General features: G+C 44.9%; 1 protein-coding gene across 1 annotated transcript in view; it reads right to left on the bottom strand.

Annotated features, from left to right (window-relative positions):
* lpin1a (lipin 1a) overlaps positions 1 to 12,500 on the bottom strand; it is a 72,916-nt gene that overhangs the window by 10,231 nt on the left and 50,185 nt on the right. Inside the window, exons 9-16 of the mRNA XM_063184115.1 lie at positions 10,421 to 10,820; positions 9,391 to 9,484; positions 7,584 to 7,765; positions 6,575 to 6,668; positions 4,834 to 4,903; positions 3,358 to 3,444; positions 958 to 1,050; positions 719 to 780 (exon numbers count right to left, since the gene is read on the bottom strand). Coding sequence (XP_063040185.1) covers positions 719 to 780; positions 958 to 1,050; positions 3,358 to 3,444; positions 4,834 to 4,903; positions 6,575 to 6,668; positions 7,584 to 7,765; positions 9,391 to 9,484; positions 10,421 to 10,820 — 1,082 coding nt within the window. The remainder of the gene's footprint in view (positions 1 to 718; positions 781 to 957; positions 1,051 to 3,357; positions 3,445 to 4,833; positions 4,904 to 6,574; positions 6,669 to 7,583; positions 7,766 to 9,390; positions 9,485 to 10,420; positions 10,821 to 12,500) is intronic.

Below are 12,500 nucleotides of genomic sequence, written 5' to 3'. Positions count from 1 at the left end.
CGCTTAGCCCCCCCACATTTGGGGCTTACGTTGCCCACGGGGTCATTTCCCGACCCTACCCCATCATCTCTCTCCCAGTGATTTCCTGTCTACTCTCACACTGTCCAATAATAATAAAAGCCCCACAAAAATACTTTAAAAAAGACCTCAATCAGGTAAAAAACATTATGAATAACTAAGTTGCTGCGAAATGGACAACATATATACACATGTTCCTCACACTATACTGCATTACACTTCAAACAGCCTTACCAGCCCTATGGGACAATAAAGAATCTAATCTAATATAACTTGGGCAACCGGTGGAATAAGTGACATGTTAAGCAGGTCTTGAAGATGATGATGTCCAGCAGGGCTATTCAAATGGCGGCCCTGGGGCCAAATGCGGCCCTTGGACAGCAAGGTTCTGGCCCCCCACAAGCCCCTTGAATGACAGAATCGTTTTTCAGAATTTGGAGATAAAAGTATGGGTTCTGTATAGAACTGAAACGGGACACAGGACGTTAAAATGCAGGAAATTAAATCTAAGAAATGCAAAACTTTCTGGGGGAGGACCCCCACACCCCCCACTTCAATGACGTCTCCCAGATTTTTTTCATTGACAGTCGGCAGCTATAATACATACAGATAGTTCGGCCCCTTTACTGGGAGGAATTTGAAAAACTGGCCCTCGTTGACATTTAATTGAATACCCCTGATGTCCAGGCAGCTGTGTTACCTGAGAGAGTCTGTCTGTGTAGGAGGCCTATCCTCATCAGCTCCCATCTCCGATGTGGACTCCTGAAATACAGCAGAGGTGTCAAATGTAAACAGAAAAGGTTTTAAGTGTTTTTCAATAACAGCACAGTCACACACACACACACACACACACACACACACACACACACACACACACACACACACACACACACACACACACACACACACACACACACACACACACACACAGAAACGTACTGATTTGGAGTTGCTGCTCCGCCCCCTCCAGGAGAACCACCAGCGTCCTCCCTTCTTGGGCATCTTCTCCTTGACGATGTCCTCCACAGCCGCCTGCAGCACAGGGACACAAGGGGGGCATGCTCAAACTCAAACTCAAAACCAAAAACAAAACACACACACACACACACACACGGAGACACACACACTCGTAGACACTCACACACACACACATGGAGACACACACACACATGGAGACACACACACACTCGTAGACACTCACACACACACACTCGCAGACACACACACACGCACTGGAAGGATGGGACAAATGCTCTGGAAAGAGGGGCGGAAAGCAGGGCGGTGCAAAAAAGTTGAACTCGAGATTGAATTGAGATCTCGAACTGAATTACATTGATCTGTATTTTGCACAGTCCTGATGAGAATAAAAAATGATGAAACTGAAGAAGGAAAAGAGTTATGAGGAGCTGAAGATGAGACTGTGTCTGGGTCTATGCCATAGTACTTCATGTAGGGAGAATAAAATGGTTTCTTCGTGGCCCAAGGATGCGCCTGTGAGTCTGCACTGCTCTTTATTACACCGTCTGTTCCTATGCATAATCACCACTATCTTTAGTCATGCTAGGGCTGCACGATTATGGAAAAAATCATTATCACGATTATTTTGCTCAAAATCGTAATCACGATTATTAATCACGATTATTGATTTTTTGCAGATTTTTTTGAAAATTACAACAAGATGAAATATAACCAAGAATTAATTATATACGGGATTAGCAAAATAAAATGAATTGTAATAATTATGTAAAGGCAATAGCATGAAACATAGGTGGACAGATTTCTGGCCAGGAACACCAGCCTGTCACTATGTTTGGCTTCAAGGATGCTCTCAAAGGTAGGTCACTATTGCCACGATTAAATCACGATTAAAATCACAACTTCGATTTCACAATTTTATCACGATTTTCGAATATGCAATGCAATGCAATCATGTGATTTTAATGTAAAATGTACAATGCAATAAGATCACTCAGGAGCAGTGTCTGTTAGTCTGTTTTTTAGCCTAATCTTCTGTAACATCATGTGATTTAATGCATAATAATAATGTAATAATTTAATGCATAATTCACTGCATACCACCACTATATTTAGTCATGCAATGCAATGTAATCATGTGATTTTAATGTACAATGTACACTCAGGAGCTGTGTCTGTTAGTCTGTTTTTTAGCCTAATCCTCTGTAACATCATGTAATTTAATGTACATTCTCCACAGAGACAGGACTGCATCTCTTTGTCAGTATAGACTGCCCTGTCTCTGAACTCTGAAGTTATTACCTGGGCCCTCGGAGGAGTTTGGTCTGTCTGTTGTGTTTGTCTGATCAATTGGTCGGTCGGTCAAGAAGTTCATCATTAATGGCTTTATTAGCAAATCTAGACTTGGGGAGTAGAGACATGATTCTATTGACCTTTTAATTTGAAATTGACGTCACACCTGCATACAGTATGCATCACTTGGGGCCAGGTTGCCATCTATGATATGGCTCGTTCATTCACTTTAAGTTGTCAGCTATCAGCTATATAATGTCATGTGATTTAACATTATTGGGCAGGGCTATTCAATTAAATGTCAACGAGGGCCAGTTTTTCAAATTTCTCCCAGTAAAGGGGCCGAACTATACGTATGTATTATGAAAGCCGACTGTCAATGAAAAAAATATGGGACACTTCATTGAAGTGGAGGGTCTGGGGGTCCTCCCCCAGAAAGAAAGTTTTGCATTTCTTAGATGTAATTTCCTGCATTTTAATGTCCTATTTTAATGTCCCGTTTCAGCGCGATAAAGGAAGCTATACTTTTATGTTTAAATTCCGAAAAACAATTCTGTATTTCAAGGGGCTTATGGGGGGCCAGGCCAGAACCTTGCTGTCCAAGGGCCGCATCTGGCCCTAGGGCCACCATTTGAAGTCGAGGTCCTATAGTGTCGTCTACACAGTAGGGGATAGAGGAGTCTGCACCTCTGGGGCCGCACAAACCACAGCAGACCAGAAGGTGCTCTCTTTGAACCTAATTCACTATATGTGTAATGCAATATAATTTAAAGTAGAAGTCCTATAGCAGACAGAGTAGATAAGAGAGAGGTTCCATTGGCCCATTGTTTCTGGGTTCTACTATTGCAAGGGGGAGGGGGGGGGGTTCCCCCTTTAGGCAGACCTAGGCAGACCTAAGGACTGTTCTATTCAATGCTAGGAGTATTATGACACGCCCCTTTAGACAAACCGGAACCTGGTCATGTTAGCTGCCCATAGAAACCTATTACATTGGCATATCTCCTATACTTAAAGAATCTCTGCCTATAGTGTCTACACAGTTTGGGATAGAGGAATCTGCACCTCGGGGGCCGCGCACACGGCGGGAGCCCAGAAGACGCTGGGCATGCAGTAGGAGATGAAGCCCAGAGCGGAGTAGATATAGTGGAAACAGGAGGACTTCACAATCACACACGCGCCAAAAACAACAGCAGCAGTCACAAATAATATAAGGTGAATATATATGTGGCGAATAAATAAATAAAGAAACAAGCAACCAAGGGACAGTAGAGCATGACATTGAGGTAAAAATGTGGGCAAAACCAAAGGATAACAACAATAAGGGACACCATTGGGGAAAAACCAAAGAGACAATGACAATAGGGACGTGAGAAAGCAAAGGGACAATGGGATACATGTAAGGACATGGGCAAGAGGTGTGGCAATGTAAAGGGAAAACGCAAAGTAGGAAAGGTGATGGGAGGGAATAGATGGGGAGGAGGTGAGGTGAGGTGAGGTGAGGTGACAACCCAAAAGAAAGTGATGTGGGTGGTGGTGGTGGTGGTGGGAGAGGGTGGGGGGGTTAAGAGTCAGGGGTGATAGGTCAGAGGTCAGAGGTCAGGGGTCAGGGGGGAGAGAAACAGAGGGAAGAAAACAAGTTTACTGGACGGCCAGGGGAGTGCACAGGTCAGGTCAGTCAGGAGGCCAGGTCACATGACATTGACACGAGGGAGCACAGACACTGACAAAACAAACAGAGACTCTCCATAATTGAAAAGGACTACATAGAATTGTTATTGTGGCTTGAGTAGGTTGGATAGTGGCATGCTATATTTTACAAATATATGCTATAAATGTATGCTTGGACAGTATTTCTTGTGATACCTAAGTGGCATGCAATTATAAACAGACAATTTCCAATGCCATGCACACATGTAGTGCGTATAAACTAAATGTAATCAAATTAAGTCAAAAACATATTACATTACTATGAAGGACATATTTCATTATATATCATTACCATTGTATATGAAGATTAATTGGAGGCTTTGTGTATCTAATCTGTATCCTGGATTTGATATCAGTGACCAATTCAAATTGTACAAATAGATGGCGCCACATGCAGCCAGAATTTCAGTTCACAATGATATGAAATGACAATTCCTGACTGCGCGCAGCTGCATCTCTTTGTACAAGTCAAATGTGGTACACAATCCAACCAGAGAGGACTGGACACACATGATACCATATCAAGTCCACAAATAATGCATCATTTGGACATTGGACAGCCAGACATGCTCAAGCAAGGCCAGTGTCTTGAGCAGGAAGGGGGGAGGAAGAAGAGAGAGAGGAGAAAGATGAGGGGGAGGAAGAGGAACAATTGGAAGTGGAAGAAGAGGATGATGATGAGGAGGAGGATGGCGAAGAGGAGGAGGAAGAGGAAAATGAAGAGGAGGAGGAGGAAGATGAAGAAGAGGAGGAGGAGGAGGAGGAAGATGATGAGGAAAAGGAGGAAACAGAAGAAGAGGAAGAAGAAGAGCAGGGGGAGGAAGAGGAAGTGTAGGCTACCTTGGGTAGGGGCTTCTGGAACACCTGCATGGCTAGCAGCAGAGGGGCTGCAGTGGCCCAGTTATAATACCTACACAGAGGGGACATTAACACAGTTACTATAATACCTACACAGAGGGGACATTAACACAGTTATAATACCTACACAGAGGAGACATTAACACAGTTATAATACCTACACAGAGGGGACATTAACACAGTTTTATTATATGGTTGTGACGTCATCGGTCGAATGCTCCATTCATTTCAACGGGGCTCCCCAACGTTCGCACGTCTGTTATTTTTCGATAACGGACGGGTTGGTCTATAACAGACCGCTGTCAATGGCAACAAGACTTTTCACTGCTAAAGCGACTTTTCAACAAGACTCTAATCAGCTGCTGTGATAGACAACACCTGTTGTCCTGGCTACCTAGCTGTTAGCGGTGTTCCACAACGGCACTGTTTTGTTTTGCGCAGCAACAATCCTTTGACATTAAAAACTAGAATAGCCCAGACTTCACATTAAATAGGCCTAAAGAAATGTCCCCGCCATGTGTGAATCATTTAAGTATATCCATATAATAAGCGGGTTAACTTTCGGCGAGTCGGTCGCTTTGTGGAATAGCAGCACTTCAGAGAGAACAAGACCCCTCCGCTCCGCGTCGGGGTCTAAAGATTCTCTCTGTCGTGCTGCTATTCCACGGTAGCGACCTTCTCGCCGAACGTTAACCCTTACATAATACCTACACAGAGGGGACATTAACACAGTTATAATACCTACACACAGGGGACATTAACACAGTTATAATACCTACACAGAAGGGACATTAACACATCGGCACAATTATAGATCTCAAAGGAGGGACATTACATATTAACACTCTTTTTGAATATCTACAGAGGGGACATTATACATCAACACTCTTATTGAATATCTACAGAGGGGACATTACACATTAGTGCACTAGTCGAAGTCTTAATAGCAGCAGAGGGGAAGCACTAGCACAGTTATAATACCTAATGGAGGGACATTACACATGAACACAGCTATAATACTGCATTACACATGAACACAGCTATAATACTGCATTACACATGAACACAGCTATAATACTGCATTACACATTAACACACACTAAACCACACTATCACACTATTCAACATCTTAATACAGCAGAACACCTGAAGAAGGGACATTAATCTTTAACACAGAAGCCGTTATTATTATTACTGCTATTATACCGTACTATTTACTATTGCTATTACCCATGAATAGTCCTATTCTATTACACTCACTGGTACTACAAAAAAATATAACGACATAGTACAATAATAAATTGTCGTCATCATTAGCACGACGGCTATACAGTAATACTAATATATATATAATATTATATATTAGACAGAATAAACACTGGGATGAAACCTATCCTGTCAGCTCCACAAAAAACGATTTACTTCTCTCTGTTTGTTTAAACTTTAGATAATGCAAGGGGACACTGATGGTGACGGGCACCGGACAAACTAGTTTGATAATACTAAAAGCAAGTTTAAAATCTAGATAACACAAAAATGTAGGTCACTCTCAGTGGCCGGGCCGGCCATGAGCTACAGTGCCATATGTAGGTCAAGTGCATTTCCCAAAATGCCTTTGTGACACGCTGGAATTCTCACTTTGACGTCACGTTTGTCAACAACAACAACAACAACGTCATTCTGCAGATCTATTTACTTTACGCCCTCCTCCAGGGATACCTACTTGCCGCTGATCTTCACCACCAGGTTGGGGTCGTCGATGAGGGACGGGTTGTCAGCAAACTCCCGGTAACTGATGGCCCTCTCCTCGAACTGCTCTGTAGGGGGGCCCAGACAGAGGCAGACAGGTGCGGACCGTCAGACTCAGCATATGTGGAGGTGTTTGACATGTGTGTGTGTGTGTGTGTGTGTGTGTGTGTGTGTGTGTGTGTGTGTGTGTGTGTGTGTGTGTGTGTGTGTGTGTGTGTGTGTGTGTGTGTGTGTGTGTGTGTGTGTGTACATGATGGGGGGGAGGAGCGTTGTTTGTTTGAGCCATGTTTGGTGTGTGTGTGTGGGGGGGTTGGTGGGTGTGTCTGTGTGAGACATGTTTGGCATGTTTGGGGCATCAGCAGATGTGTGGATTGGTGTATTGGTGGGTGTGTGCATGTGTAGGTATGGCGTTGGGGTGGTGGGGTGATGGGGGTTGAGACATGTTTGGGACATCAGCAGATGTGTATTGGTGGGTGTGTGCATGTGTAGGTATGGCGTTGGGGTGGTGGGGTGGTGGAGGGGGTGGGAGTTGAGACATGTTTGGGGGTGTCACCGCCACATGAATGATATCCTGGCCTCACAGTAAAACAACACTCCTCCAAACACACCCTGACACACGAGACAGCTACAGAGCTAGAGTGAGTAGGACTTGCAGGAGTAAAATTACTCCGAAGTGAAGAAAATGCAGAGAATGCAGAATAAAATAAAAACAGAACAGATAAAATGTATATTAACTAAGTTATAAATACAATAAAACACACATGAATAATATAAAACACACACACACACACACACACACACACACACACACACACACACACACACACACACACACACACACACACACACACACACACACACACACACACACACACACACACACGCAGAGCTGCTCCAGCTGTACCACCAACATTATAACATCAGTGGTATGGCAGGTGTAGCAAGCAGACAGACAGGCATACAGAGGTCTTCTCTCCACCTACCCCTGGTGATCTCCCTGTTGTCAGTGAGTCCTCCACACAGGGAGATGGCGATAGAGGGCAGGTCTCCCGGCTGGTCGGAGTAGCTGTCCACCCCACTGTCCATTCCACTGCTGCCCACGGACTGAGGGGATTGGTTGGCACTGCGGACGTCGTGGGAGAGCCTCACCGAGCAAGCGCCTTCACTGGAGAAGAAGAGGGGGATAGGAGGATGGATTTGAGAAAATATGTACCGGTAACGTGTCTCAAATTGCGGACTAAAGTTATGCACCTATGCACTGAGACATAGGGCCCGAACTGCACAAATACACCATTAGCGCGTTCAAGCCGACTGAGAACCGTGCTGGAGCCCGTTCCCGCACCTAATCATGAACCGGCTGTCGTGTTCACGCCACAGATATTTGTGTTCGCAAACCGGAAAGTTGGTTCGCAATGCGAACCGCAAAATACTACGTTTTTCTCCGCCAAACCGTGATGACAGCGTGGCCGTCAGCAGGTTCATCCGGGTAACACAGTCACGTGCGGAAAAAGTTCAGAGCCCGGTATGAACACGGGGGGGGGGGTTCGCAGATAAGCACTTCAGTGCTGAACGTAACTGGTGCGGGCACCGGCTCCGGCTCCGGCTCCGGCTCCGTTCTGGTCGGCCTGAAAGCCCTACATTTGAGACACGGCACTGGTCTACACGCCACTGCTCCTTATAACACGCGACTGCACTTATCGAGCAACCTGCGTTAGTTCTGGCAGACCATGTAGTCAACGCACCTTTTTGCCTACTGGCTGACACCGACCCAACCCATACAACTCTCCACTAATTAGCTGCGCTTTGGTTAATCAGCTGCAGCTTGCAATTGGATGCTCACATTTGGCGCACTTCACTTAAACTACCAAAAAATTTTTTGCCTGTCATTGCTTTTTGCTGCTTGTTTTGGTCCCACCACCTCCCCTGCTCCACCAGACTAATCATTGTCAAACAATGTCATGTTGTTGTTGTGAAATAAAGCTTCTGAAATATATCTCTGTTTCCCGTCTCATATTTGACTAGAGTGGATCTGACAGAACTTTATTTATGTCTGCAAAGCATTTGCTCTCTTTGGGTTCCCGTATGTATGATGAATCAATAGAGTTATTTGTACACTGTTCTCTATTAACTACATAGCAAGACTAATTGCATTGGCTGAAATGTCTGTATGTATTTTAAATATATTATTCTCTATTCTATTTGTTTTGTTTATTTGTTTTGTCTTTTTTCATTTCTGTCCTGGTTTTGCCAAATATTGTAGACTGAATTGAGTTGAATCAAATTGAATTGAATTTTTTAAACATTTTTGCTTGTTTCCGCAGTACGAATATTGGCTTTTCTGGTCGGCCATTTTTCTTTCTATCGATTTTAGAGATGCACCGGATCCTGATTTTTAGGATCCTGACGGATACCGGATCCACTGCTTAAGATCCTGCCGGATCCGGAACCAGATACCGGATCCTACGAAAGGGTTGAAACACATAGCCTACTCGCACACGTGGGCCCTTTTTATTACGTTGGCTCAAACTATTTTTTAGACTCATTGACTTACTGCCACACTGCCTGCACTGGCCGCTTCCAAAGTTCTTTCACTCCATGCAGCAATTGGGGTTGTGAAAGACTGACTGAAAAACCTAGGCTAGAGATGCACCAGATCCTGATCTTTAGGTAACTGCCGGATACCGGATCCACTGCTTAAGATCCTGCCGGATCCGGATCCTGTGAAAAATCCTATTATCCTGCCGGATTCGGAACCGGATCTTGGATCCTGTACATCTCTAATCGATTTACCTCTTGGGGAAGTAGAGGGCGGCCACCTCGGGCTCCAGTTCTGTGATGTCATCCAGGTAGACTCCATCAGAGCCCAGGTGATGGCTCCTCTTGTCTGCCCAACATAGAAATAACATCAGTTACTATGGGACATGGAGTGCGTTGCAATATGCGACCTTGCCTCCTCCACTTGCGCTTGTCTCCTCGTCCCGCCTCCTGGCCCCTCCTCCGTGGAGAAAACGATAAAGTTTCCCAGCTGTCAGCCTAGCCACAACAACTTTTGAGGGACTGTTTTTCATTCACCATCCCAATTGCAAATGAGAAAAAGACTCTACAATTGAGCTTTTGCAAGATATTGAAATATAATGCTGTTGTCAGTGATGTCATCATGACATATTACTTCCTGGTACGAGGAGAGAAGCAAGTGGAGGAGGCAAGTGGAGGAGGCAAGGTCGCATATTGCAACGCACACACTGAGACTCACTGTACCAAGGTCAACATGTTGATAACAGAAACACAGACACAGACACAGACACACACGGGTCAAAGACGTCCAACATGACACTGTCCTTCAGTGCTAACAGATGCTTTTGCTTACTGTAACTGTGAAAACATGACATTTCAAAAAAAAAAATGAAAAGTGAATGCATGACAGCCAAGCCAAAAAAATAGTAATAAAAAAAATCTCTTTTTTTGCAGTAAGCAAAAGTATCCGTTGCACTGAAGGACATGTTGGACGTCTTTGACCCACACACGCACGGTCTATGAATATGTTACTTTGCACATAATTAGCTGATAATGCTGCAGCCAAATTATTGATTGTCTGTACCTTCAGCTACTGTACTTGGGTATTAAAGAAATTGACTGTTAATCAAAGCGCAGCATGTTGTACACATCATCAAAGGTTGCTTATTCACTAATGTGAGTTTAATTAAAAATGATAAAGCATGCAATTCTTGATGTGGACATACACACTCACATAGACATAGACATACACACTCACATCCAATAACACACACAACGAACATACCCCCTCAGTCACTTCCTGTACCTTTTCGTTTGGACGGCGAGTCCGTCTTGGCGAGTGGTCTCCCACCGGGGCTGTTGCGTCCCTCGTCGCCGTCGTGCAGCAAGCGAGCCATGGCCCCGATGCCCTCCACCTCCATGCCACCGGGAGACATCGCCATGCAGGCGCCCGCTCCTACCCCAGCCTCTTCCCCCTCTCCCCCCATCGCCGCCCCTGCTGTGGTGTCCACCCCCCTGCTGTGGGGCCCCCCTGTGGGGATGTAGAGGGAGAGGGAGGGGGGCCCGGTGTCGGGGCCGGCCGAGGGGCCCGGGTGGTGGTGGTTGGTGTTGGAGATGGTGCGGAAGTGGGTGCTGCTGCTGTCCGTCATGGGTATGGAGACGGGCACCACCGTCATGGGCTCCGGCATGTCGCTCAGGAACGCCGGCTGGCAGAGAGACACAGCGGAGGATGTCGAGGGTTAAAATTAGGGATGGGATATCGGTATCGGTGTGTCGGTATCGGGTTCAGATATCAACATAATTCGGAGATCGGATCGGATCGGATCGGATCGGAATTTTCCCAAAGTATCGGAATTTTCCTGATGCTGTCATTCAGCCCGGTGTAATGTTAAATTTATATCATAACACTTGCATATTAGTTTTCAGGATGGGATTATTACTTTTTCACTTGTTACTTTTTGCTTATTAATTGGTTTCCTGGTATTGGATCAGAGTAGTATCGGTATCGGCACATATCCAAATTTAGATATCGGGATCGGATCAGAAGTGAAAAAATGTGTATCCCTAGTTAATAATACTCCCAGGGGTGCTGTGGTGCAGTGTGTTAAGGCACCCTACCGTATGCGGGCAGATTGATCCTGTCTACATAATAATGGCTATGAGAGACGCAGGGGAGGATATCAAGTGTTAAAGGGACACTGTGCAGGAAATGGTCAAAAAAGGTACTGCAACTATGCTGCTCATTGAAACTGTGTCGCCTATTGCCAAATTTGACCTTTTCATGATAGTTTACTAAGTAATAAACTAATATGTGCTAGTATGGCCCAAGTAGAGTCATTTTTGCAGCTAAAAATGGCTATTTCTGGAAATTCAAAATGGCGGACCATGGAGAAGATCCACCCAAAAATACTGAATCAAACAAAGATATCGCAAACCACGCCCACTCAATGCAAAAGCGTGTGCTCAAGTTGGGTCTCCTAAGGGGGCGTTGTCCCCTACTTCTTCTTCTCTTTTTGAGGTGTTTGCGCAAGACGTGCGCTACCGCCATCTACAGCGCTAAGGGGACTTCATTGATTCTCAACATCAGGACTCCGAAGGTCTCCTAACAGAAGGTCTCCTAAAGGGGCGTTCACCCGACATAAAGTGGATACCGGAAAGTAAACAAAATGACGCTTCTTGGTTACATCCACTTTCTTTGGATCCCCCTTTTCATGTATGAAAAGTGCAATTTTTCCAGTCATAATGAATCCTTAGAATTTCATGGTGCTGGTAAATATTCATGAAAAAGGTAACATTAGTGAATGGATAGCATGAATTCTGGAAATAAACAACTAAAAATCTCACACAGTGTCCCTTCCAGGTATGCTGTGTGGTTGTAAGGAGAGAGAGTTATATAGCCTGGGGGCACTACGTCAATAGCAGTGCAATGTCCTTAACTTTTTTCAAAATATTTGTTTTTGGGCATTTTAGCCTTCATTTAGACAGGACAGTCAAAGATGGAGATAGAAAATGAGTAGGAGAGAGAGACGGGGCAGGATTGGGATATGACTCAGGAGGCCGGATTCGAACCTGTGTCCCCATGGGCATGCAAGCACAGATGTAGGGGACTTAGCGCTCTGCGTCACAGCGCCCCCCAAAGTCTACACGCTAAGTAGGTTTTCTTCTCAATCTCCCTTGAAATACATTACACCCGTGTGCTTAGTTAGTCTGCTTACTAAAAGATGACAGCTGAATGCCGTGTGTGTGTGTAAATGTATTACATTAACGTTGTATTGAGAATGTATGAGTGTGTTACCAGAGAGGGTAGAGAGAGAGAGGTTCCATTGGCCCATTGTTTCCGGGTTCTATTATTGCAAGGGGGAGGGGGGGGAATCCCCCTTTAGGCA

Source organism: Engraulis encrasicolus, chromosome 19 (assembly GCF_034702125.1).
Source record: "Engraulis encrasicolus isolate BLACKSEA-1 chromosome 19, IST_EnEncr_1.0, whole genome shotgun sequence".
NCBI lineage: Eukaryota > Metazoa > Chordata > Actinopteri > Clupeiformes > Engraulidae > Engraulis > Engraulis encrasicolus.
The sequence above is the reverse complement of the archived record's forward strand: the minus strand, read 5'-3'. Positions and strand labels throughout refer to the sequence as shown.